At 42.7% G+C, this 27,585-nt stretch overlaps 1 protein-coding gene across 1 annotated transcript; it reads right to left on the reverse strand.

Annotated features, from left to right (window-relative positions):
• Positions 1–27,461, reverse strand: LOC309563247 (C3a anaphylatoxin chemotactic receptor-like; the record flags this gene model as incomplete). Its single annotated transcript, XM_082267647.1, has 2 exons — positions 27,326–27,461; positions 1–957 (listed from the first exon to the last, which is right to left on the reverse strand). Exon 2 carries the CDS (start codon positions 946–948, stop codon positions 1–3), a length of 948 nt encoding a protein of 315 aa, XP_082123773.1. The 5' UTR covers positions 949–957; positions 27,326–27,461.
• Between the last annotated feature and the right edge of the window lie 124 nt (positions 27,462–27,585).

Here is a 27,585-nt window from a genome sequence, read left to right on the forward strand (position 1 = left end):
TTAGAGCAGGAGGCTTTCTTCTGTGGTGGGCTGGTTCTCATTGGATGGTGGGGATAATAAATTCTCCCTAAATATATTTTGCATGATCTCCCCAATAGACTGTCTCAGCTTTTCCTTCATAGCTTTCCCCATGAAGACATAGAGTATTGGGTTGATGCAACTATTAAACAAGGCCAGAGGCACTGAGACAGCGTCCAGGATGTCCAGTATCTCATTGTCAGTGTATTGCACGGTTACTCCTAGGATGTGGTAGGGGGCCCAGGTGAGGAAAAACACGATAATAATAATTATTGCCATTTTGATGGGTTTTCTTCCTACTTCAGAAAATCTGATATTTTGTACTTTAAAAGCCAGATGAATGTAACAGATACAAATGATAATAAGAGGGATCAGAAATCCAAAAATTGCATATGTAAGATAGATTGGCTCCATCAAGTGTGGGTCTAAATAACATAAGGTCCTGTTATCAGAGGTGTCATATGTTCTGTAGATGGTGGCAGGCAGACACATCGAGAAGGACAACATCCAAATAGCCAAGCATATCATCCATGCCATTTTGATTCTTCTGTGATTTCGGGCCCACACGGGATGGACAACCAGAATCCATCGGTCAACGCTGATAGCCACCAGGGTGAAGACACTGGTATACATGTTAAGGTAAATGATGAAGGGTGAAATCTTGCAGAGGGCAGGACCGTACAGCCAGTCTCGGTAGAAGACCTGCACTATAAAGAATGGAAGACACAAGCAGCACATGATATCGGCCAGAGCAAGGTTCCCAAACCAAATGGTGGTCACGGTCCGCTCCATCTTCACTCCAGTAACCCAAAGCACCAGAGCATTGCCGGGGACACCCACGAGAGCAGTGAAAGATAAAACCAGGAGAAACAAGAAAGGCTCAGGGCTGTAAATCATGGTTGGTTCCATTCCACTGCTGACATTGGACATCTTGTTTACCTGTAAAGACATCAAGAGTTACTTCATCTGTCTGATAATTATTCAATTGTAAGGAAAATAATGTAACTTCTAGTATAAAAAAAATGTGTGTATATATATATATATATATATATATATATATATATATATATATATATATAAAAACACACACACACGGACTATATTACCAAAAGTATTGGGATGCCTGCCTTTACACGCACATGAAGTTTAATGGCATCCCAGTCTTAGTCTGTAGGGTTCACTATTGAGTTGACCCACCCTTTGCAGCTATAACAGCTTCGACTCTTCTGGGAAGGCTGTCCACAAGGTTTATAAGTCTATGGTGTCTATGGGAATGTTTGACCATTCTTCTAGAAGTGCAATACTTCCAGGCATCCCAATACTTTTGGTAATATAGTGTATATATACTATTGTATATACAGTATGAGTACAGTACTGTGCAAACATTTTAGACTCTTATGTAGAAATGCTGTAAAGTGAGGATTCCTTCATAAATAATGACATGAGAAGTTTTAAATGACCAATTAACAACCTACAAAGAAACCCCTAAAGGTGGGCACTCACTATAAGAGAATGAGGTGACCCATCGTCCGGTTTTTCTCGATGTTTCACAGAAAGTCGGAACCGAGGATGGAAATAATGGATGAAAATTCTCATACAACAAAGGCTTTATTTTTTGTTATTTATTATTTCTGATCATGCGCAGTTTTTCGTATCTGATTTTTCCCGTAGGAAAACAGTACACATTAAACAAAAATCGTTCGTTCTGTTTTGTTTGTTTGTTCATTTGTCCCTTCGGAATTATTTGTTTGCAAAGTCAGAATCAGATGCGGAAAGTTGTGTACGCAGTATAGGCGTTCTGAATCGGGGGAGGAATTGCCGCCATTCAGCCCAAAAATTTCAAAATGCACTATTAAATATCAAATCGCACATCAGTGTGTTCAGGTACCAATTTTTTAAAATGCGGTGAAATTCTGCCGCAATTTTTGCACAACAAACCACGCTGCAATCGCACTACTGTCACACAACCCAAATCGCAAGACGCATGGGGCAACACATGACACGCAATTTGTTACGCCTAATTGCAGCGTGATTTGTCTCGTGACAATCGTGGCAGAATCACTCTATGTTTTTGGGTGCCATTGAAATTGTCGGGATTATTGGGGGTAATTAACTAATATAAAAAAAAATGGATTTTAAAAAAGCCATGTATATTTCATATTATGCATATAAGATTCTGAATGGTGCAGCGTCCATCTTGTTCAGGGTGAAAGAAAGTTCATATATGTTCTGTTGCAAAATGTCTCTTACAAGTTTACAAAGGGTCTATGGTTTCAACAGAGATCTTTGTATTTCTTTTAAAATCATAAATAAGGTGATACATTGACATCTCTATCAGATAAGACTCAGTTAGCCTGACGCTATACCAGATGTTTGTAACGCTCATGCGTTTTATGTATAATGTGGATTTACAGCTGCAGAAATATTCCACTTCAGTAGTCATGTAGAGAAACGCTGAGACACCAATCCCAACTCCCAAGACTCATCATGTGTGGATGATCTCAATTCAGCAAGTAAATACACACACTCAATAAGATGTTCCTAGAGTGACTTATGTATACAGTAATACAGTGATGATAGGCTGAAGAGACAGGTTGGGTAGAGATGGTAGATGACAGACACCTGAAAGGAATGTTCTTGAAAGTAAGATAGTAGCAGATGGGATGCAGATAGGTTTAGCAATCATGTATGGTAGCAGATGATAGAGTAGCAGGTGAACATACAGGAGAGATCAACCCAGTGCAAGAGCAGATGGTAGTAGGCTCAAGAGCTAGCAATCGTAGATAATGCAGATGCAGTAATAGTCTTTAGTATGCAGCGCTAGATAGTGTAAGCTTTTAGTATGAAGGGTATAGAGGTTTCCCCTGTGGGGTACTTATCACTAGTAGTAATGTAGCAAAGGAGAGGTTCGGCAAGAGCGGATGATCCGGTAGCGGGATACAGGGATCAGCGCAGCGTGGTTCCGACGGCGAGGTATGCTTGCAAGCATGAGAGCTTCAAGGCAGGTTAGCATCAAGGCACACAGCAGGTGTCAGAGCAGGTTGAACGAACACATGTGAGTGAAAGCTGGTGATTTAAATAGCTGTGCAGTCCGGCGCTCAGTGATGACAGCATCAGTCTTAAAGGTGTATGCGCACCTTACCAAAAGAGAATGGTGGGGCGCATACACTTAGGAAAAGAGTAATTAGGGTACCCAAGGTACCAGAACATTACAGTACCCCCCCCCTTAAGGCCGGCTCCTGAAGGCCTCTGGAGCTGGTTTGTCTGGGTACTTCGCATGAAAATTGCGGATTAATCTAGGGGCATGTATGTCAGAGGTGTTTAGCCAGGTGTCGTCTTGGGGCCCATAGTTCTTCCATCGAACTAAGTATTGAAGTCTTCTTCTGTGGATACGAGAATCCAGAATCTCTTTTATCTCATATTCTTCTCCACCTTCAACTTGTACAGGAGGAGGAGGTGGGATAGTAGGCCTTATTCCTTGGTCGGGAACATGGGGCTTCAGTAGTGACACATGGAAAATGGGATGTATTTTGAGGTCTATTGGCAATGTAAGCTGTACTGCAGCTTTTCCAATAAGTTTCTTGATTGGGAAAGGTCCCAAGAACAGAGGTCCAAGCTTTTTGCTAGGGATTTTCAGTCTTAAATTTTTTGTTGAGAGCCAAACGAGGTCCCCAATAGCATACTGAGGAGAAGGTCTTCTGCGAAGATCATAGTACTTCTTTTGTTGACTATGAGCGTGTGCAATGGTAGTATTAAGCAAACCCAGAGAGTCCTTTATTTGGGTAAGATAGTCTGAGGCTACTGGGTTATTTGAAGGAAGGATGCGTGGTGGAAGAATAAAGGGGGTTAAACCCATAGTTCAAGTAGAACGGACTCTGCTTGGTCGTACTGTGGGTTGCGTTGTTGTAGGCAAATTCTGCCAGAGGGAGAAGATCCACCCAATCATCCTGTTGGTAAGAAGTGTAACAACGTAAATATTGCTCGATGCATTGGTTGACTCTTTCAGTCTGTCCGTTGGTCTGCGGATGGTAAGGAGAAGTGAGCTTCCGCTCAATTCGTAGTATGTGACATAGTTCTTGCCAGAACTGGGAAATAAATTGTGATCCATGGTCAGACAGAAGAGTTTTTGGGATACCATGTAACTTAAAGACATGTTTCATCAGGAGTTCTGCCGTTTGTTTGGACGAAGGTAGTCTGCGAATAGCAATGAAATGTGCCATTTTTGTCAGATGGTCCACGGACACCAAGATGGTATTAAATCCTTTGGAAGGGGGTAGTTCTACTATAAAGTCCAAGGACACAACTTCCCATGGAGTTTGGGGTATTGGTAGACTGCATAGTAGACCGGATGGTCTCGTAGTGTCAATTTTGGACCTGGCACAGACATTGCATGAAGAGACGAATTTTTGTATAGATGTTTTCATGTCAGGCCACCAGAATTGCCTGGTAATCAGATTGAGAGTCTTTGTCATACCCATATGTCCTGCCATAGGCACATCATGCGATAATTCCAAGATCTTGGTGCGCATGGTAGGTGGTATGTAAAGTTTGTCGTTGTGGTAGAGGAAGCCTTCTGCATCAGTATTTAGTTGTGGTGGGGGTGAATCCAAACTTATACCATGCAAAACCTCTTCCTTCAAAGAACGGACAACTCCAATAATACGTTTGTGAGGTATTATAGGAACGGAAGGGATTTCGAAGTAGTTTTCTTCAGTTAGTCGTGATAGTGCGTCCGCCTTTTTGTTCTTATCTGCAGGTGTGTAGGTCACTAGGAAGTTAAACCTTAGAAAGAATAGTGACCATCGTACCTGTCGGTGAGAGAGAGTTTTGTTAGTCTGAAGATATTGAAGATTTTTATGGTCCGTGTATATAAGTATTGGTAGTCGGGTGCCTTCGAGTAGATGTCGCCAATTCTCCAGAGCCAATTTTATAGCGAGCAGTTCCTTTTCACCCACGGGGTAATTTACCTCTGGACTGCTTAAGGATTTAGAAAAGAAGGCGACTGGATGAAGTGGTGAAGTGTGAGTTGGTCGTTGGGAAAGTATTGCTCCTACTGCCATGTTTGACGCATCTACTTCCAGAATGTATTGGAGGGATGGGTCTGGATGGCGTAGTATGGGACCAGAAGTAAACCTTGTCTTTAACAGGTGAACAGCCTTATTTGCTTCATCTGACCATTTGAATGGTCTTTTAATGCTAGTGAGCTGTGTGAGGGGTCTCACAATGGCAGAGAAGTTTCTGATGAACTTCCTGTAGAAATTCGAAAATCCAAGGAATCGCTGTAGCACCTTGCGTGTGGTTGGTGTAGGCCAATCCTGAATGCAGGATATCTTACTCATGTCCATCTTGATTCCTGTTTTGGATATGATGTAGCCTAGAAACAGTACTTCTTCTTTATGGAACAAGCATTTTTTTAGTTTCACATAAAGGTTGTGTGCAAGCAATCTCGATAATACTAGTCTTACATGTCTTATGTGTTCAGACAGGGATTGTGAATATATAAGTATATCGTCCAGATATACCACAACACAGACATCTAATAAGTCTCTGAAAATATCGTTTATAAATCGTTGAAAGGCTGCAGGGGCGTTGCATAGCCCGAATGGCATTACAAGATATTCGAACAATCCGTATCTGGTTCTGAATGCAGTCTTCCACTCGTGTCCATCACGGATTCGAATGAGATTGTATGCTCCTTTCAGGTCCAATTTTGAAAAATAGGTAGCTCCACGCACCTGCTCAATGAGCTCAGGGATAAGCGGTAGAGGATAGCGATCTTTTATTGTAATAGAATTCAATTGCCTATAGTCGATGATAGGCCTGAGACTTGAGTCCTTATTGCGGACAAAAAAGAGTCCTTCTGCTGTGGAAGAAGTGGAAGGTCTAATAAAACCTTTTTTCAAATTCTCATCCAAATAGTCTTTGAGATGGGAAAGTTCATCCTGCGAAAGAGGATAACATGACCGAACGGCAATTTGCTATTTGGGAGTAGATCAATACTACAATCATAGTCTCGATGGGGAGGTAGTGCTTGAGCATTTTTCTCAAGAAAAACCTCAGAGAGATCCTGATAACATAGTGGTGCAATCTCATCTTTCACCACAGACAGGATCTTCCCAAAAGACGGGAGGTTACACGTACCCTCGCAATAGCAAGAGAGGAAGGCTAGGGTCCGTTCCTTCCAATCTATGGTTGGTTGATGTGTGTGTAACCAGGGAAGTCCCAAAACAATGGGAAAGTGGGGTGAAGGTATTAGATCGAAGGTAGTGGTCTCCATATGAGACCCGTTAGTAGTGACTAGGAGTGCCTGTGTCTGATCAGTGATCAGACCAGAGGATAAAGGAACACCGTTAATAAGACTCACTGAGACAGGTTTAGGTTTAGAAATAATAGGAACTTTATTTAAAGCAGCAAAACGTATGTCAATATAATTTCCACAAGATCCTGTGTCAATCATGGCCTTAGTAGTAATCCTGTTCTGGTCCCACTGTAATGTTAAGCAAACAAAAAGGTAAGGGTTAGTGGTTGAAGTTGCCAATCCCCCTAGGAGGACATGTGAACACTCACCCCTCTTTTTGTAGACTAGGGGACAGACGTTTATCTTGTGATCCGGGGATGCACAGTACAAGCAGAGATTACCAGATCGTCTTCTGGCTCTTTCCATAGTTGATAGAGGTGGGCGTATGGTTCCCTATCTCCATAGGAACGGGGTCAACGGCCGAAATCCGAGAAAAACTGGATAATGGCATTCCCATTTTCTCAGCCTTTCTTTCTCGTAGTCTTCTATCTATGGTGATACTGAGTTGTATCAATGCATCCAGGGTTTTTGGAAGATCCGCTCGGGCGAGCTCGTCTTTAACGGCCTCTGATAGGCCAAGCCTAAATTGGGTTTTCAGAGATGCATCATTCCATTCTGAATCAAGGGTCCATCTCTTGAATTCTGCGACAAAGTCTTCCACAGGTCTCCTACCTTGTTTCAAGGATCTTAATTGAAGATCGGCAGTACTCTGCCTATTGGGATCATCATCATATAGGCTAGTAAGTTCTGCTAGAAACAAGGCATAGGAGTTGAGAAGCTGATCGCTTTTCTCAAAAAGGGAGTCTGCCCAGGCCCGAGGATCGCCTGTTAGAAATAATAGTACAAACCTTAATGTGATCAGTAAGGTAGGTACAGGGTTTTAGCAAGAAAAGTAACTCACATGCGTTTTTAAATTCGCTGAATTTTTTACGATCGCCTGTAAATACCAAAGGAGGATTTATTTTGGATTCAGCGGACTGAGCAGTGGTAAGTTGTGTCAGTCTAGTTTGTGTCAGAGCCTGATTGTCTTCTTTTAATTCAGCAAGTGCGTGTATTAACGCAGTTACTTGCTGTTTTAATTGTGTCACCTGAGTTGTTATTTCTGCTGAATCAATTTTAGGTTCGTTCAATCTGTAACGCTCATGCGTTTTATGTATAATGTGGATTTACAGCTGCAGAAATATTCCACTTCAGTAGTCATGTAGAGAAACGCTGAGACACCAATCCCAACTCCCAAGACTCATCATGTGTGGATGATCTCAATTCAGCAAGTAAATACACACACTCAATAAGATGTTCCTAGAGTGACTTATGTATATAGTAATACAGTGATGATAGGCTGAAGAGACAGGTTGGGTAGAGATGGTAGATGACAGACACTTGAAAGGAATGTTCTTGAAAGTAAGATAGTAGCAGATGGGATGCAGATAGGTTTAGCAATCATGTATGGTAGCAGATGATAGAGTAGCAGGTGAACATACAGGAGAGATCAACCCAGTGCAAGAGCAGATGGTAGTAGGTTCAAGAGCTAGCAATCTTAGATAATGCAGATGCAGTAATAGTCTTTAGTATGCAGCGCTAGATAGTGTAAGCTTTTAGTATGAAGGGTATAGAGGTTTCCCCTGTGGGGTACTTATCACTAGTAGTAATGTAGCAAAGGAGAGGTTCGGCAAGAGCGGATGATCCGGTAGCGGGATACAGGGATCAGCGCAGCGTGGTTCCGACGGCGAGGTATGCTTGCAAGCATGAGAGCTTCAAGGCAGGTTAGCATCAAGGCACACAGCAGGTGTCAGAGCAGGTTGAACGAACACATGTGAGTGAAAGCTGGTGATTTAAATAGCTGTGCAGTCCGGCGCTCAGTGATGACAGCATCAGTCTTAAAGGTGTATGCGCACCTTACCAAAAGAGAATGGTGGGGCGCATACACTTAGGAAAAGAGTAATTAGGGTACCCAAGGTACCAGAACATTACAATGTTAAGGGGATGGTAGTGCCAGTCTGTCTATAAGTATTTAACAATGGACAATGGCTCAGTGTCCTTCATCAGACATCTAAAATATAAATGTTAAAGATACATTATTATATGTGAGAAGATATTAGCCATAATTATGTCATTATATTATGTAAGGCATATACATATATATTTAGGAATGTTATATCACATTTTGGGTTTATATTCTTACAGTAGTAATCTTACTTAGACTTAAGACTAGAGTGAATACTAATTACTTCATTTTAAGGTATGTGGTAGGAGTGTTTATATAAGAATTGCTTTAGAATAGACTAAGTAATAGATCTTCCAATTCTAGACGCTATGTCTGACAACATGTGGCATGGTCAAATAAGTAATGGACTTTCACTAGCCAGAGGTCAAAGGTCATCAGATAATAATGGTGTCTAATTATTAAATGTACAAAATTTAATGAATGGTACGATACTGCCCTCTATAGACGAAATAACAAATGCAGTTTTGGGATATTTCAGATATTCCCATATAGAAATATTATATTGTATTAAAAATAATTATTATTGAAATGGTTTACCGGATCCAATAATTGCAAGGTGAATGATGGAGATACAGATGGACATTTATGTATGTACTGGGAGTATGGACAAAGTTTATATGTGTTTTATGATTACTCTTACATATAGAGAAATCATCCTTTAATTTTATTATACCAAGTATTGGGTTAATTATCAAAAGAGGTATGTCTCTAACCTCACCAGTTTAGGTATAGAATATCCCAACCAATGGAGATAATGTTTCATCGCTCTGGGTTTAACTTATGGTAATTTTTATAGCCCTTTGTTCTTACCATATAAAAGAACACCCCAGATATGAGACACAGGACATTACACTACTGACAACACACCTTACACTTACATCACACACGCTACTACGTCCATCTATAGACTCATCCAGACATACTCCATCATCCATCATTCATCTGAAACTTGAAGGGAAGCCACCATCTTAAGAAAGGCATCCATCTTAGGACTCTGGTAACGACCATTTGAAGCCAGCGGCCATCTTAAGTGTGGTAAATATGCCTTGCTATGTTATTTGATTTTATTCAATATTGTTTATTTCCTTCCTTATATGTTTTATATTGCAAATTTTAGGGTAATAAGATTACAAATCCAGCCGTATAAACCATAGTAGATTTTTCTCTAAAAAGCTGATTTTTGTTTTTATACATTTTTATTAATATCAGATTTAGTGCATTATTTGCAATTTTAAGTCTTCCGTTTTGCATGGCTTATTCTCACTCCATCTGCAGTGGAATGACTTTCGGCCGTGTGATTTGCAGACAATTGTGGTCTGTTTATGTAGAACACTTAGCTATGGTTCATGCTATACCTGGAGAAATGGTAATCTTGCTTTCAGTTTGCTTTCGTTTTGCTTTCACTTTGTTTTACTTTCACTTTCATTATTGAGCTAAACATCACATTGCATTGATTGTTTGAAGTTAGTATTTTTCTGTAAGAGTTATCTTTTTGTGTCATTTCTTGTTTGATCATATATCGTGATTACATGTCTGGTGAATAAATATTTTTATATATATTCAATACTGTAGACTGTACTCACTAAGATTGGTATATGCTTTTAAAAAGAAATTAATCAATTAAAAAGAATTCACGACATATTGATTGTGGCAATAGGTGAAGATTCTCCTTTCTTATAGATCTTTGCTTATTAACCATAATGGACACTACTATATTCAGGGCAGTATAAATATTCTTACATAATGAAGTACGAGCGCAAGATATTATTATTAAATATTCTTACAAAATGAATGGAAACTGAACACGCTGATGTGGGATTGGATATTTTAACACCCTGTTTTGAAATTGCGGGCAGAATCACGACAATTTCACCTAAAATTCAAAACTCCTATCTGTGAATGAAGCCTCAATCAAATCATGAATTGATAAGTCCACCCTTTGCCTTTCAGCATCAATTTTTCCCGATACATTTGCAGACAGTTAAGGATTTTGCAGGCATATGGTGCAATGCACGATGAAATAATTACAGAGCATCCGATAAAGTATTCACAGCGCTTCACTTCTTCCACGTTTTGTTATGTTACAGCCTTATTCCAAAATGGATTCAATTCATTATTTTCCTCAAAATTCTACAAACAATCCCCCATAATGACAATGTGAAAGAAGTTTGTTTGAAATCTTTGCAAATTTATTTAACCACTTAAGCCCCGGAGGATTTGGCTGCTAAAAGACCAGGGGGTATTTTGCGGTTCGGCACTGCGTGACTTTAACGGACAATTGCGCGGTCGTGCGACGCTGTACCTAAACGAATTTGACGTCCTTTTTTTCCCACAAACAGAGCTTTCTTTTGGTGGTATTTGATCACCTGTGCGATTTTTTGATCACGCGCTATAAACAAAAAAAGAGCGTCAATTTTGCAAAAATAACAATATTTTTCACATTTTTTTATATGAAATTCCCCAAAAAAAAAAGTAAAAATCTAAATTTTTTAACATTTTTGGCCAATTTGTTTTATGCTACCTATGTTTGGTAAAAAAAATCGCAAAAAGCGTATTTTGATTGGTTGGCACAAAAGTTATCGCGTTTAATAACAAAGGGAAAGATTTTTGTCATTTTTGTTGTTTTTTTTTTTTAACGCGTAATGGCGGCGATCTGCGATTTGTTTTGCGGTACTGCGACATTGCGGCGGACAGATCGGACCCTTGACTGACATTTTTGACACTTTTGGGGTTACCAGTGACATTTCTACAGTAATCAGTGCTATACATATGCACTGTTACTGTAAAAATACACTGGCAGTGAAGGGGTTAACTTTATTTGAGAGGGAGGGGCTGTGTGTGTCCCTAGGGGCGTGATTCTAACTGTGATTGGCTGTGGCTTGAGGTGTAGGGACACTGATCAACGGTCCTACATAGTAGAACCATATGATCAGGGTTTCTACACAGGGAGAACTGACAGGCAGCTTGTTTACACAAGCTGCCTGCCTTTCTCCCTCTCCCCCGCCGATCGCCGAGTGACCGGCGGACATCGGGTCCGCCGGTCACACGCGTGGGGGGGTTCGTGACCGCGCGGGAGCGCGCCGCCGGCGGCGCGAGCTCGCTTCCCAGACCCTCCCAGGCTAGTGACGTTTATATACGTCACTTTGCCTGTGAGGGGCTGACCGCCGCAGTATATTTACTTGCGGCGGTCGGCAAGTGGTTAAAGTAAAAAAGGAAAAAAATCCCATGTATATAAGTATTTACACCCTTTGCACAATACTTTGGTGAAGCTCCTTTGGCACCAATTACAGCCTCAAGTCTTTTTGAGTATGATGCTACAAGCTTGGCACACCTATTTTTGGGCAGTTTCTCCCATTCTTCTTTGCAGAACCTCTCAAGCTCCATCAGGTTGGATGGGGAGCGTCGGTGCACAGCCATTTCCAGATCTCTCCAGAGATGTTCAATCAGGTTCAAGTCTGGGCTCTGGCTGGGCCACTCAGGGACATTCACAGATAGTGATGGACGAACATCGGCCGGGGTAGTTCGCGAACATTAGCCGCAAATTTTCTCAAATGTCCGCAAACCGCAAGTTCCCACCACATGGACAATGTCATAACAGAAGTAATTGGAAAAGTTGCCCTAAAAATTATTATTTTTATTTACAGCAAAAAAATGTATTTTTTTCCCTAAATCAGCCAGAACTGACAGCAGCCAGTAAATACATGTCAAATACATATAGGGTCCATTCACACGTCTGTAAAATGGGTCCGCATCCATTCCACAATTTGGTGGAACGTTTACAGACCTATTGATTTTCAATTCCAGTATGAAAAATTAGGCATTCACAGGATAAAGAAGTAAGCGTCGGCCATTACAGGCCCCAAAAATTAGCCCACATGGGTTTACCTGACAGCTAAGAACGTAGTATTCTGTGGCTGAAGGTACATTAGGCATTCACAGGATACAGAAGTAAGTGTTGCCCATTCCAGGCCCCAAAAATTAGTCCACATGGGTTTACCTGACAGCTAAGAACGTTGTATTCTGTGGTTGAAGGTACATTAGGCATTCACAGGATACAGAAATAAGTGTCGGCCAGTATAGGCCCCAAAAATTAGCCCACATGGGTTTACCTGACAGCTAAGAACGTTGTATTCTGTGGCTGAAGCTACATTAGGTATTCACAGGATACAGAAGTAAGTGTCGGCCAGTACAGGCCCCAAAAATTAGCCCACATGGGTTTACCTGACAGCTAAGAACGATGTATTCTGTGGCTGAAGGTACATTAGGCATTCACAGGATACAGAAGTGTCGGTCAGTATAGGCCCCAAAAATTAGCCCACATGGGTTTACCTGACAGCTAAGAACATTGTATTCTGTGGCTGAAGGTACATTAGGCATTAACAGGATAAATAAGCAAGTGTCGGCCAGTATAGGCCACACATGGGATTACCTGACAGCTAAGAACGTTGTATTCTGTGGCTGAAGGTACATTAGGCATTCACAGGATAAAATAAGTGAGTGTCGGCCAGTATAGGCCCCAAAAATTAGCCCACATGGGTTTACCTGACAGCTAAGAACGTTGTATTCTGTGGTTGGAGGTACATTAGGCATTCACAGAAAAAATAATCGTCTGCCATGAAAAGCCCCAAACATTAGGCATTCAATGGACATGAAATTCCTTTTATGCTGCTGTATTTACCGAAGACAAGGACCATGAATTGTTGTGGATGGTGGTCCATCCGTGGATGGCGATATTTGTGGCCTGTCATAAAGGAATTGTAATCAAACATGGTCTACTGGTCACATGTGTTGAATTTCTCTGAAATCTATGCCTCATTCATTTTTAAAAATGTGAGGTAGTCAACACTGTCATGAGCTAGGCCAGTGCGCTTATCGGTCACGATCCCCCCTGCTGCGCTGAACATCCTTTCGGACAGGACACTGGAGGGGGGGCAAGCCAACAGTTCCATTGCAAATTGTGCAAGCTCTGGCCAAAGGTCAAGCCTGCCCACCCAGTAGTCCAGGGGTTCATCACTCCTCATTGGCCGTTAACCCAATGTAGTCGGATACCTGTCAGTCTAGGCATTCCCTGATGCTGGGATCCGGAGTACAGCTGTCGATGGGTCGGGTGAAAGAAGGATCTCATATCTGAAGTGACCAAGACATCTTCAAAACAGCCCTCTTCTTGCAGGCATTGTTAGATTGCTACCCACAACTGTTTCTCTATGAGTGGAAATTCCTCTGCCAGCGCACGCAAAAGCAGAAAGCAGCATTTCTCGCAGCAAATCCTGGAAGTGCTGCATTCTTACCGCCCTCTGTGATGGTGGTAACATTTCCGCCATTTTTTGTTTGTGCTGGGGGTCTAAGTACATTGCCACCCAGTACTGGTCCTTGCCCTTTATGCTTTTTATACGGGGGTCCCCCTTAAAACACTGGAACATGAAGGCCCCCATTCGCAATAAACGATGCAGTGTAGTGGCCTGGCTCCAGCTCATCATCCAGGATAATGTCGTCCTCATTCTCCTCCCCCCATCCACGGACAACACCAGGGATCCCTGGGGTTTAAAGCATGCTCTTCTTGCTCCTCCTCATCTGCCCTGGCACCATCCTCCTCTGACTCCTCTTCATACTCCTGTTGTTGACTTGTCTCAGATGGAGTAGCACCCCCTGGGAATTCATCCAACATTGCGACTTCCTCATCTTCCTGCTCCTGCTCCTCGACGGCTTGATCAATGACACAACGCAATGCACGCTCCAGAAAGAAGGCGTAAGGTACGATGTCACTGAGGGCGCCCTGGCCGTGACTGACCAGTTTGGTGATCTCATCAAATGGCTGCAGAAGTCTGCATGCGTCGCGCATGAGCAGCCACTGGCGAGGTGAAAAAAACCCAAAGCTGCCCAGAACCTGTCCTGCCGCAGAGTTTGTATAGGTAGTTGTTAACTGCACGTTTCTGCTGGAGAAGCCTATCAAGCATATACAATGTTGCGTTCCATCGCGTCAGGCAGTCACAAATAAGACACCTGATGGGCAGATTGTGTCGCTGCTGAATGTCAGCAAGGCGAGCCATGACTGTTTAAGATCTTCTGAAATGGCCCGAGACTTTCCTGGCCTGCCGCAAGACGTCCTGGACACCAGGGTATTTGGCAACAAACCACTGCACGACCAAGTTCAGGACGTGTGCCATGCATGGCACGTGTGTAATTTTGCCCTGTTTCAGCGCGCTCAGCAGATTGGCACCGTTGTCACACACCACTTTACCAACTGTCAAATTGAGCAGTGTCAGCCACTGATCTGCCTGTGAACGCAAAGCTGAAAGGAGTGCAGGACCAGTGTGGCTCTTGGCTTCCAGGCACAACAGACGCAGAACAGCATGGCAACGTCTCACCTGGCATGTGGAATAGGTTCTGGGGATCTTGGGCGGCGCAGCAGAAGAGACGGTAGCAGCGAAAAAGGAGGAGTCAGCCGAGGAGGAGAAGGAGGATGGAGTAGGAGGAGGAGAAGAAGAGGCAGGCCTGGATGCAATCCATGGCGGTAAAACCAAATCTACACAGGTGCCACGGGTTACATGCTTGACGGCCGTCAGAAGGTTCACCCAGTGGGCAGTAAAAGTGATACCTTCCCTGCCCGTGTTTGCTAGACCATGTGTCTGTGGTCAGATGTATCTTGGCACCGACACTGTGTGCCAGAGATACATTCACTTGCCACGGAACATGGCCATACAGCTCTGGAATGTCCTTCTGCGAGAAATATTTCCTGCCTTGGACCTTCCATTGTGGTGTTCCAATGGCCACAAATTTCCGAAAGGCCTCCGAGTCCACCGGTTGATATGGCAGTAGTTGGCGGGCTATCAGTTCCGACAAGCCAGCAGTCAAACGTTGGGCAAGAGGGTTATCCGGCGTCATCATTTTTTTACACTCCAAAATTTGGGCCACGGAAGCCTGCCTTTTTCCAGAACAACGTGAGGATGGCATGATGGAAGGTGGAGTGGAGGACAATTGTGAGGAGAGAGGAGAAGGAGAAATGGCTGGATGTTGAAAGCCTGGAGTGTGGCTTTGTGGGTTCTGATGGCATTGCTCCCACTGGGCTCGTGATGGGAGTTCAGGTGCCTTCTTAAAGCAGTCGTCCCTAGGTGAGTGTTGGGCTTACCGCGAGTTATGCGTTGACTTCAAAGGCTACAGATGGCAACACTATTGTCAGCAGCGGACACATTAAAAAAAGTCCACACTGAGGAGCCATGTGCCGACGTCCTGGGTGTGCCAGATGTGACTGTACATGGTTGATGGCTCGCTCCTGATACAATTGCAGTCTGCTTTGTCCCTCCTGTGCAATGCAAGTTCCACCTGCTTCTCCTCACTATCTGCTGGTCCGTCTCTCCCTCTGAACTCCCCTCCTCTTCCTCTCTTGTGGCCACCCATGTGACGTCCATAGACACGTCATCCTCAACGTCACCTTCCCCACCACTAACATTTGAGATCTTGGGGGGCCACTGGTCTATCACACCATTTTTACAAAAAAGTGGCCAGTAAGTTTGGCACTGTGTGTAGCAGAGTTAATGCAGCAAAAGAGGCAAAATTGTTGCAGGACACAAATACAGATGATGAAGGCCATTGTGCTCATTGAGACCTTCAATGCTGCAGAAATCTTTCTGTACCTTTCCCCAAATCTGTGCCTCAATACAATCCTGTCTCAGGGGATCTACAGACAGTTCCTTGGACTTCATGGCTCAATTTGTGCTCTGACATGCACTGTTAACTGTGGGACCTTATATAGACAGGTGAGTGTCTTTCAAAATCATGACCAATCACCTGAATTTATCACAGGTGGACTCCAATCAAGTTGTAGAAACATCTCAAGGGTGATCAGTGAAAACAGGATACACCTGGGCCCAATTTTAAGTGTCATAGCAAAGGGTGTGAATACTTATGTACATGGGATTTTTTCATTTTGTATTTTTAACCACTTTAAGACCAGAAGATTTTGCTGCTTAAACCAGGCCACTTTTTTCAACTTGGCACTGCAGGACTTTAACTGACAATTGCGCGGTCATGCAATGCTGTACTCAAACAAAATTTATGTAATTTTTTCCCACAAGCAGAGCTTTCTTTTGGTGGTATTTGATCACCTCTGCGCTTTTTATTTTTTGCGATATTAATAAAAAAAAGAGCGAAAATGGCAGGGCAGTACAAACCCCTCCCCAAATTACCACAATTTTTTGTAAAGTAGACATCCTAAGGAATGTCCTGAGAGGCATGTTGAGCTCATTGACTATTTAATTTTTTTGTCACAGGTGTTTGAAAAATGCCTAAAAAAAATAAAATGTATTTTTTACACAAAGTTGTCATTGAAATTATATATTGCTCCCGCATTCCATGGGTATATGTGTAAATACACCCCAAAATATATTCTGCCCCTTCTCCTGAGTACAGGGATACTACATGTGTGAGACTTTTTGGGAGCCTAGCTGTATACGGGACCCCGAAAACCAATCACCACCTTCAGAATTTCAAAGAGCGTAAATTTCTCATTGCACTTTCTCGTTAACTATGACAGTTTCGGAGGCGCTGAAATGTCAAGATAGCACAAACCCCCACCCCACCCCAAAATGACCCCATTTTGGAAAGTAGACACCCCAAGCAATTTGCTGAGAGGCATGGAATATTTTATATTTTGCCACAACTTTTGGGAAAATCAATTATTATTTTCTTTTTGTTTTTTCTTTTTTTACACAAAGTTGTCACTAAATTATTTATTGCTCACACATGCCATAGGTATATGTGAAATTACACCCCAAAATACATTCTGCTGCTTCTCCTGAATACAAGGATATCACATGTGTGAGACTTTTTGGGAGCCTAGCTGTGTACGAGACCCCGAAAACTACCTTCAGGTTTTCTAATGGCGCAAATTGTGCATTTTACTTTCTCACTACCTATCCCAGTTTTGGAGGCCCTGAAATTCCAAGATAGGACAAAACCCCCCCAAATGATGTAAAGTAGACATTTCAAGCTATTTGCTGAGAGGCATGGTGAGTCCATGGAATATTTTATATTTTACCACGAGTTTCGGGAAAATTATTATTATTTTTTTTTTGTTTTTTTACACAAAGTTGTCACTAAATGATATATTTCTCACACATGCCATGGGTATATGTGAAATGACACCCCAAAATACATTCTGCTGCTTCTCCTTGAGTATGGGGATACCCCAACTGTGAGACTTTTTGGCAGTCTATCCACGTCAAGGACCCCGAAAACCAATCACCGCCTTCAGGCTTTCTAAGGGCGTAGTTTGTTGATTTCACATTTCACTCCTCACTATCTATCATATCATGTCTCGGAGGCCATGAAATGCCAAGACAGCACAAACCACCCCCCCCCCCATGACCCCTTTTTGGAAAGTAGACACCCTAAGCTATTTCCAGAGAGGCATGTTGAGTGTTTTGCAGATCTCATTTTTTTGTCACAAAGTTTTGAAAATTAAAAAAAAAGAGGAAAAAAAATGCATTTTCCTTTTTTTTTTCTTCATTTTCAAAAATAAATGAGAGCTGCAAAATACTCACCATGCCTCCTAGCAAAGACCCTGGGGTGTCTACTTTTCGAAAAGGGGTAATTTGGGGGGGGGGGGGGGTTGTGCTATTTTGGCATTTCATGGCCTTCAAAAGTTTGATAGGTAGTAAGGAGTGAAATCAACAATTTACGCCCTTAGAAAGCCTGAAGGCGGTGATTGGTTTTTGGGGTCCTGTACACGGCTAGATTGCCAAACAGTCTCACACATGGGGTATCCCCATACTCAGGAGAAGTAGCAGAATGTATTTTGGAGTGTCATTTCAAAATTAACCCATGGCATGTGTGAGCAATATATCATTTAGTGACAACTTTGTGTAAAAAAACAAAAAAAAATTATAATTTTCCCCAAACTTGTGGCAAAGTATTAAATATTCCATGGACTCACCATGCCTTTCAGCAAATAGCTTAGAGTGTCTACTTTGCAAAATGGGGTCATTTGGGGGGGTTTTATACTATCTTGAAATTTCAGGGCCTCCTAAACTGTGACAGGTAGTGAGGAAGTAAAATGCACAATTTACGCCATTAGAAAACCTGAAGGTGGTGATTAGCTTTTGGGGTCCCGTATAGTGATGTTGCGAACATAAAATTCGCCGTTCGCGAACGGCGAACGCGAACATTGCGAACCGCCATAGACTTTAATAGGCAGGCGAATTTTAAAACCCACAGGGACTCTTTCTGGCCACAATAGTAATGGAAAAGTTGTTTCAAGGGGACAAACACCTGGACTGTGGCATGCCGGAGAGGGATCACACAAAAAAAAGTTCTTAAAAATTGTAATTTTTTGATAGAGAGCCAATTATTGGAAAAATTAAAAAAAAAAAATAAAAAAAAAAAATTTCTTTGGATTTAGCATCTGGGGGGTCTAAAAAGTGTACCTGGGAAGTTTCAGCTCTGTAGCATGTCCGAAACCAGAAAAAAATACGAATTAGGGTTAGGGCTAGGGTTAGGCTTAGGGCTAGGGTCAGGGCTAGGGTTAGGGTTAGGGTTAGGGCTAGGGTTAGGGTTAGGGTTATTTTTATGGCTAGGCTTAGAGGGTTAGGGTTAAGGTTAGAGGGTTAGGGTTATGGTTAGAGGGTTAGGGTTAGGTTTAGTGTTAGGGGCTAGGGTTAGGGTTACGGTGAGATACTTAGGGTTAGAGTTAGTAGCCCTACCCCTACCCCTCTAACTCTAACCCTCTAACCCTAAGCACTTAAAATAACCCTAACCTTAGCCCTGACCCTAACCCTAGCCCTAACCCTAATTCTATTTTTTTTTTCTGGTTCTGGACATGCTACAGAGCTGAAACTTCACAGGTACACTTTTTAGACCCTCCCAGACACTAAATCACACAAAAAAGTTATTAAAAATTGTCCTTTTTGATAGAGAGCCAATGATTGGAAAAATTAAAAAAAAAAAAAATTTCTTTGGATTTAGCATCTGGGGGGTCTAAAAAGTGTACCTGTGAAATTTCAGCTCTGTAGCATGTCCGGAACCAGAAAAGATTACGAATTAGGGTTAGGGTTAGGGTTAGGGTTAGGGTTAGGGCTAGGGTTAGGCTTAGGGTTAGGGCTAGGGTTAGGGTTAGGGTTAGGTTTAGGGTTATTTTTATGGCTAGGCTTAGAGGGTTAGGGTTAAGGTTAGAGGGTTAGGGTTATGGTTAGAGGGTTAGGGTTAGGTTTAGTGTTAGGGGCTAGGGTTAGGGTTACGGTGAGATACTTAGGGTTAGAGTTAGTAGCCCTACCCCTACCCCTCTAACTCTAACCCTAAGCACTAAAAATAACCCTAACCTTAGCCCTGACCCTAACCCTAGCCCTAACCCTAACCCTAACCCTAGCCCTAACCCTAATTCTATTTTTTTCTGGTTCTGGACATGCTACAGAGCTGAAACGTCACAGGTACACTTTTTAGACCCCCCAAACAATAAATCCAAAGAAATGTTTTTTTTGTTAAGTTTTTTTTTTTTTTCCAATAATTGGCTCTCTATCAAAAATGACAATTTTTAAGAACCTTTTTTTGTGTGATTTAGTGTTTAGGGGGTCTAAAAAGTGTACCTGTGAAGTTTCAGCTCTGTAGCATGCATCACAGAACAAAAAAAATTACACAAATACCAGCCCTCAAAAGGGCTTTTGGGGACAATAGATATATATATATATCTATCACAGAACAAAAAAAATTACACAAATACCAGCCCTCAAAAGGGCTTTTGGGGACGATATATATATATATATTATATATATATATATATATATATCACAGAACAAAAAAAAATTACACAAATACCAGCCCTCAAAAGGGCTTTTGGGGACAAAAGATATATATATATATATATATATATATCCAAAAAAAACCTCAAATACCAGCCCTAGGAAGGGCTTTTTGGGGTGCTGTCCTTACAGCAGGAGTGTACCAAGAACACTGGCTAACAAGACCGGGAACTGTCCCTAGCTATAACAGCAGCAGCAGCACTTTCCCTGCTCTCAGTAACACAGAAATGATCTAAGATGGATGCTGCCCTTGCTTATTTATAGGAGGTGGGAGGGTGTGGGAGGGAGGTATGCTGATTGGCCTGGAATGTGTCTGCTGACTGTGATGTTCAGGGTCAAAGTTTGCCTCAATGATGATGTATAGGAGGCGGACCGAAGATCGCATATGTTCGCCCACGGAGGCGAACGCGAACATGCGAAGTTCGCCGGGAACTGTTCGCCGGCGAACAGTTCGGGACATCTCTAGTCCCGTACACAGCTAGGCTCCCAAAAAGTCTCACACATGTGGTATCCTTGTACTCAGTAGAAGCAGTAGAATGTATTTTGGGGTGTCATTTCACATATACCCATGGCATGCGTGAGCAATATATCATTTAGTGACAACTTTGTGTAAAATAAAAAATAAAAAAAACAAATTGTCATATTCCTGAAACTTGTGGTAAAATATAGAATATACTCCATGGACTCACCATGCTTCTCAGCAAATAGCTTTGGATGTCTACTTTCCAGAAAGGGGTAATTTAGGGGGTGTTTGAACTGTCCTGGCATTTTATGCTCAATCCTAGCCACACATCACCCACTCTTCTAACCACTTGAAGACCAAGCCTTTTCTGTGACTTTTTGTTTACATGAAAAAATATTTTTTGTTTACTAGAAATTTCCACAGTAATCCACAGTATAGTATACTTGGTAGAAAGCATATTATAGTGGATTAGTAGTATTATTGTGCACTGTGCAGCATTGTGACAGGTGTGGTGGTGAGACTGAGCGTTTCTGCAGAAATACTACACAGTGAAAAAAGCACTTATAATGTATTATAACTGGTGTGATAGACCAATTGCCCCCCCCCCCCAATACCACAGATTGAAGTGGGGTGTTATCTGAGTATACTTTTACATGTTTATTTGTGTCCTGCAACAATATTGCCTCTTTTGCTGAGTTAAGTCTGATACACACAGTGCCAAACTCACTGCCCAATTTTTTTGAACTGGTGTGATAGACCAGTGGCCCCCTAATACCACATATTGAAGTGGGGTGTTATTTAACAGTATAATTTTCTAAGAGTGTATTTTAGTCCTGCAAAAATGTGGCCTCTTGCTGTGTAAACAGTGCTACACACAGTGACAACAGTTACTGGCCAATTATTTGTAGAACTGGTGTAATAAACCTATGGCTCCCCAATACCACATATTGAAGTGGGGTGTTATCTGAGTAAACTTTTACAAGTGTATTTGTATCCTGCAACAATATTGCCTCGTTTGCTGAGTGAAGTCTGGTACACACAGCGCCAAACTCACTGGCCAATTTTTTGAACTGTTGTGATACACCAATGCCCCCCCCCCCCCAAATACCACATATTGAAGTGGGGTGTTATTTAACAGTATAATTTTCTAAGAGTGTATTTTAGTCCTGCAAATATTTGGCCTCTTGCTGTGTAAACAGTGCTACACACAGTGACAACAGTTACTGGCCAATTATTTGTAGAACTGGTGTAATAAACCTGTGGCCCCCAATACCACATATTTAAATGGGGTGTTATCTGAGTAAACTTTTACAAGTGTATTTGTGTCCTGCAAAAATATTGCCTCTTTTGCTGCGTTAACTCTGCTACACACAGTGCCAAACTCACTGGCCAATTTTTTGTACAACTGGTGTGATAAACCAGTGGCCCCCCAATACCACATACTGAAGTGGGGTGTTATTTAAAAGTATACTTTTTATATGAGTGTATTTTAGTCCTGCAAACATTTGGCCTCTTTTGCTGTGTTAACTGTGCTACACACAGTGACAACAGTTACTGGCCAATTATTTGTAGAACTGGTGTGATAAACCAGTGGCCCCCAAATACCACAGATTGAAGCGGGGTGTTGTAAACCTTTTTCCAGATATACTGCACTTCTCTAGAGACTTTTGTCACAAGGTAATTAAAAAAAATTACAGGCAGAGGAAGAGGCAGACACTTACACAGGGGTGGTAGGGGTAGGGCAGTAGGCCGGAGCCAAAGTGTGAAGTTTCAGAAGGTGCGTTAGATTACGTCAAAGGAATGCACCAGACTTGATTGAGTGGCTCACTCAACCTTCCTCTTCTGCACCCTCCTCATCCTCTCTATCTGCACCCTCTTCATTCTCTGCTGTGTGCACCCCCAAAGACACCCCCACCACCACAATATACCCTCTGCTTGAATCACTGGAATTATTTTTCCATCAGAAGACATTTGCGATGCACAGCCATTCTTGGCATCGGATCAGGAAGAGGAGATAGCAATAGCCGCCACTCAGCAGTTTGGTGACAGTACCCAGATCAGCCCAAGGAGGTTGGTCCCCGCTGTTGCTGCCTACTCCGAGATCTCGAATGTTAGTGGTGGGGAAGGTGACGTGGATGATGACGTGTCTATGGACGTCACATGGGTGGCCACAAAAGAGGAAGAGGAGGGGAGTTCAGAGGGAGAGACGGACCAGCAGATAGGGAGGAGAAGCAGGCGGAACTTTCATTGCACAGGAGGGATAAAGCAGACTGCAAATGTATCAGGAGTGAGCCATCAACCATGTACAGTCACATTTGGCCCTCCCAGGACGCCGACGCATGGCTCCGCAGTGTAGGCTTTTTTTTAATGTGTCCACTACAGACAATAGTGTTGCCATCTGCTGCCTTTGCAGCCAGCGCATAAGTCACGGTAAGCCCAACAGTCACCTAGGGACGACCGCCTTAAGAAGGCACCTGAACTCCCATTACCGAGCCCAGTGGGAGCAACGCCGTCAGAACCCACAAAGCCACACTCCAGGCTCTCACCCTCCAGCCTCTTCTTCTCCTTCTCCTCTCTCCTCACAATTGTCCTCCACTCCACCTTCCATCATGTCGTCCTCACGTTGTTCTGGAAAAAGGCAGGCTTCTGTGGCCCAAATGTTGGAGCATAAAAAAAATGATGACACCGGATAACCCTCTTGCCTAATGGTTGACTGCTGGCTTGTCGTAACTGATAGCCCGCCAACTACTGCCATATAAACTGGTGGACTCGGAGGCCTTTCGTAAATTTGTGGCCATTGGAACACCACAATGGAAGGTCCCAGGCAGGAAATATTTCTTGCAGAAGGGCATTCCAGAGCTGTATGGACAAGTGAATGTATCTCTGGCACACAGTGTCGGTGCCAAGATACATCTGACCACAGACACATGGTCTAGCAAACACGGCAGGGAAGGTATCACTTTTACTGCCCACTGGGTGAACCTTCTGACGGCCGTCGAGCATGTAACCCGTGGCACCCGTGTAGATTTGGTTGTACCGCCACGGATTGCATGCAGGCCTGCCTCTTCTTCTCCTCCTCCTACTCCATCCTCCTTCTCCTCCTCGACTGACTCCTCCTTTTCCGCTGCCACCGTCTCTTCCGCTGCGCCGCCCAAGATCCCCAGAACCTATTCCACATACCAGGTGAGACGTTGCCATGCTGTGCTGCGTCTGTTGGGCCTGGAAGCCAAGAGCCACACTGGCCCTGCACTCCTTTCAGCTTTGCGTTCACAGGCAGACCAGTGGCTGACACCACTCAATTTGACAGTTGGTAAAGTGGTGTGCGACAACGGTGCCAATCTGCTGAGCACGCTGAAACAGGGCAAAATAACACACATGCCATGCATGACACACGTCCTGAACATGGTCATGCAGTGATTCGTTGCCAAATACCCTGGGGTCCAGGACGTCTTGCAGCAGGCCAGGAAATTTTTGGGCCATTTCAGAAGATCTTACACAGCCATGGTTTGTCTTACTGACATTTAGCGGCAACACAACCTGCCCGACAGGCGTCTTATTTGTGACTGCCCGACGCGATGGAACTCAACCTTGCATATGCTTTATAGGCTGCTCCAGCAGAAATGTGCAGTTAACGACTACCTGTACGAACTCTGCGACAGGACAGGTTCTGGGGAGCTTGGGTTTTTTTGACCTCGCCAGTGGCAGCTCATGCGCGGTGCAAAAAAATAGGAAACACTCACATTTAAAATGAGAATGAAGGAATCCCTTGAAAAAGTCACGTGGTTTGTGACGCAACACGTCGGGAGGCATCGGGTGACGTCACTTCCGGTTTACGGCTGTAGCCGGAAGTACCCAGAGGATTGTTACCGCAATAGTGCGGCTGCCTGTGATTTTCATTGGAGGTTGACAATATTTTGATCCTTTTTTGTCTGCGATTTTAATCACATGATGCGATAATTTGGCTGTTCGATACATTACTCCAGTCATTTTTGGGACATTTGGTTGTATATGTCCCAGACTCACCAGACCAGTACAATATAATATTTCTACTGTTCTTATTAATTCAGACATTTCTATCCAGGATTTTAGGCGATGATGCATTGTTAGCTTTTTTAGAATTATAGAGATTTCATTCCATTAGCGCTGATTCATCTCTTGCACTTTATCTCTTCTAGTATTAGGTGAAAATACTAGAATTGGCTGCTGATGGTTTAGGACTTTGTCCTAATCTCATACTTACCATTTTATTAGTGATTCACCATTCATAACACATCAACAGCTCCCTTTGAGTCCCTCTCATTCTGATACCCAAGTGGCAGCGCATATATCACCCCCTTCTTTTGTTTAATGGCCGACACTTACTTCTGTATCCTGTGAATGCCTAATGTACCTTCAGCCACAGAATACAACGTTCTTTGCTGTCAGGTGAACGCCTGTTGGCTAATTTTGGGGCCTGTAATGGCCGACACTTACTTCTGTATCCTGTAAATGCCTAATTTTTCAGACTGGAATTGAAATTCAATGGGTCTGTAAAGGTTCCGCCAAATTGTGGAATGGATGTGGACCCATTTTACAGATGTGCGAATGGACCCTATATGTATTTGACATGTATTTACCGGCTGCTGTCAGTTCTGGCTGATTTAGAAAAAAAGAAAAATACAGTAAAACCTTGGATTGCGAGCATAATTCGTTCTGGAAACATGCTTGTAATCCAAAGCACTCATATCAAAGCGAATTTCCCCATAAGAAATAATGGAAACTCAGATGATTCGTTCCACAAGTCCTTCAGTTTATAGTCTATATACAAAGATTATAGCAATGTGATAGGTTGTGTAACCATAAAATGTCCATCCACAATATGCAGCCTTCCCAAGGGGATTAGAAGCAAAATCTAGCAGAGCTACAGAGTATAAAAGAGATGAGAGGCGCCTGTAAGTGTAGTAATATGGTTACATTTAATGAAGGTTCAACATTTAGCAACTCACATGGTTGATGATTAAAATAGGCATACCTAAGTATGCAGGCATCTGGGGTAAAGCTGTCCACATAGACCATCTTCTGAACAACCGACTCTCACCACTGTCAGTCTGCAATCGCCTGCAGTAGAGTGATCTGAAAGTGAGGCTTTGAATCACTTGTGGAATGCAGCGGGGAAGGGATGATGAAGATGGCTGTGCAGAGGATGGTCTATGTGGACAGCTTTACCCCGGATGCCTGCATACTTAGATGTGCCTGTTTTAATCATCAACCATGTGAGTTGCTAAATATTGAACCTTCATTAAATGTAACCATATTGCTACACTTTAGGAGGCTCCTCTCTTCTTTTTTATACATGACGCAACTGATATATCAAGACATCGCTTGTATATCAAGTCAAATTTTTTAAAAAAAATGTGCTTGTCTTGCAAAGCGCTCTCAAACCAAGTTACTCTCAAACCAAGGTATTACTGTACATTTTTTTGCTGAAAGAAAAAAAAAATGTTTTACGGCAACTTTTCCAATAGCAATACTTCTGTTATGACATTGTCCATGTTGTGGGACCATTTGTGCACAGCTAGTAAGTATTTTGTTGCTGCAAATATGACCTAAAGGTTTTTAAAGTTCGCCTCCCATTAAAGTCAATGGGGCCCGCTGCAAACTTGCGGTTCTCTAACATTTGAGAAAGTTTGCGGCTAACATTCGCGAACCGCCCTGGCCAATGTTCGTCCATCACTACTGATGATCCCTCCAGTAATATAAAGATCTATATTGAGTATTCAGGTCCTCCTTCCTCCTGCTGGTGTGATTATGCAACAATTCTATTAGCTGTCCCCACTGCCTACTCACACTGTTTTCTCATATGGCAATCATCTGAAATGACCCCCCCCCCCCCCCCCCAAAAAAAAATATTTTTTTTCCTCCTGCTGGTGACCCCTCTAGTGATATAAAGATCTATATAGAGGAATCAGGACCTCCTTCCTCCTGCTTGTGACTACTCTAGTGATATAAATATCTATAAAGAGGAATTGAGACCTCATTCCTCCTGCTGGTGACCCCCCTAGTGATGTAAAGATCTATATAGATATATAGAGGAATCCAAACTTCCTTCCTTCTGCTGGTGACCCCTCTAGTGATGTAAAGATCTATATAGAAGAATCATGACCTCCTTCCTGCTGCTGGTGACCCCTCTAGTTATATAAAGATCTATATAGAGAAATCTGGACCGCCTTCCTCCTGCTGATAACCCTCTAGTAATATAAAGATCTATATTGAGTATTCAGGTCCTCCTTCCTCCTGCTGGTGCGATTACGCAACAATTCTATTAGCTGTCCCCACTGCCTACTCACACTGTTTTCTCATTTGGCAATCATCTGAAATGACCCCCCCCCCCCAATTTTTTTTTTCTGTAGTTCTGGTTAACATTGGATCCCCAATAATTTACTTTATCAGAGGATTCTTGTCACCTAAGTGCTTTATTTTCACATTCAGAAACATTGACCTGCAGTTTCCACTGTTTTAAACAATCTTCTAGCAATGCCAAATTCCATGTTCCTCCAGCAACATCATCCCGATTCCCTACTACAAACCTTTTTGTAATCAGCAAAAAAAAATACCTTACCCACCAAGCCTTGCACTTAGACACGGATTGAATAGAACAGGACCTAGCATAGAGCCTTGTGGCACACCACTAGTGACTGGTCTCTCTCCTGAATGTAATCCATATACAACCAAACTCTGATATCTGGCCTTCACCCAACCACGCATCCACTGACCTGTTGGTAGAGTCTTACCTCCTGTCTGCAGCAGATCAGAAGAATCTTCTTGAATGGTATCAAGTAATCTGGAGCTTAGTAACCAAATGGCAGCAGTATCTGCTTAAACAGAAAATCCAGATATAATCAATAGTGGAAAAGCTTCATCCCCATGGATCTAAAAAATAGTACAAGGTAGCAGCACGCAGGGAACTCTGAGAATGTCACCAACACAATTCTACTCACATCCTCAAACTAGTAAAGAGAAATAACAGATGAGA

Source organism: Pelophylax lessonae (assembly GCF_965119305.1).
Source record: "Pelophylax lessonae genome assembly, chromosome: 9".
Lineage (NCBI taxonomy): Eukaryota > Metazoa > Chordata > Amphibia > Anura > Ranidae > Pelophylax > Pelophylax lessonae.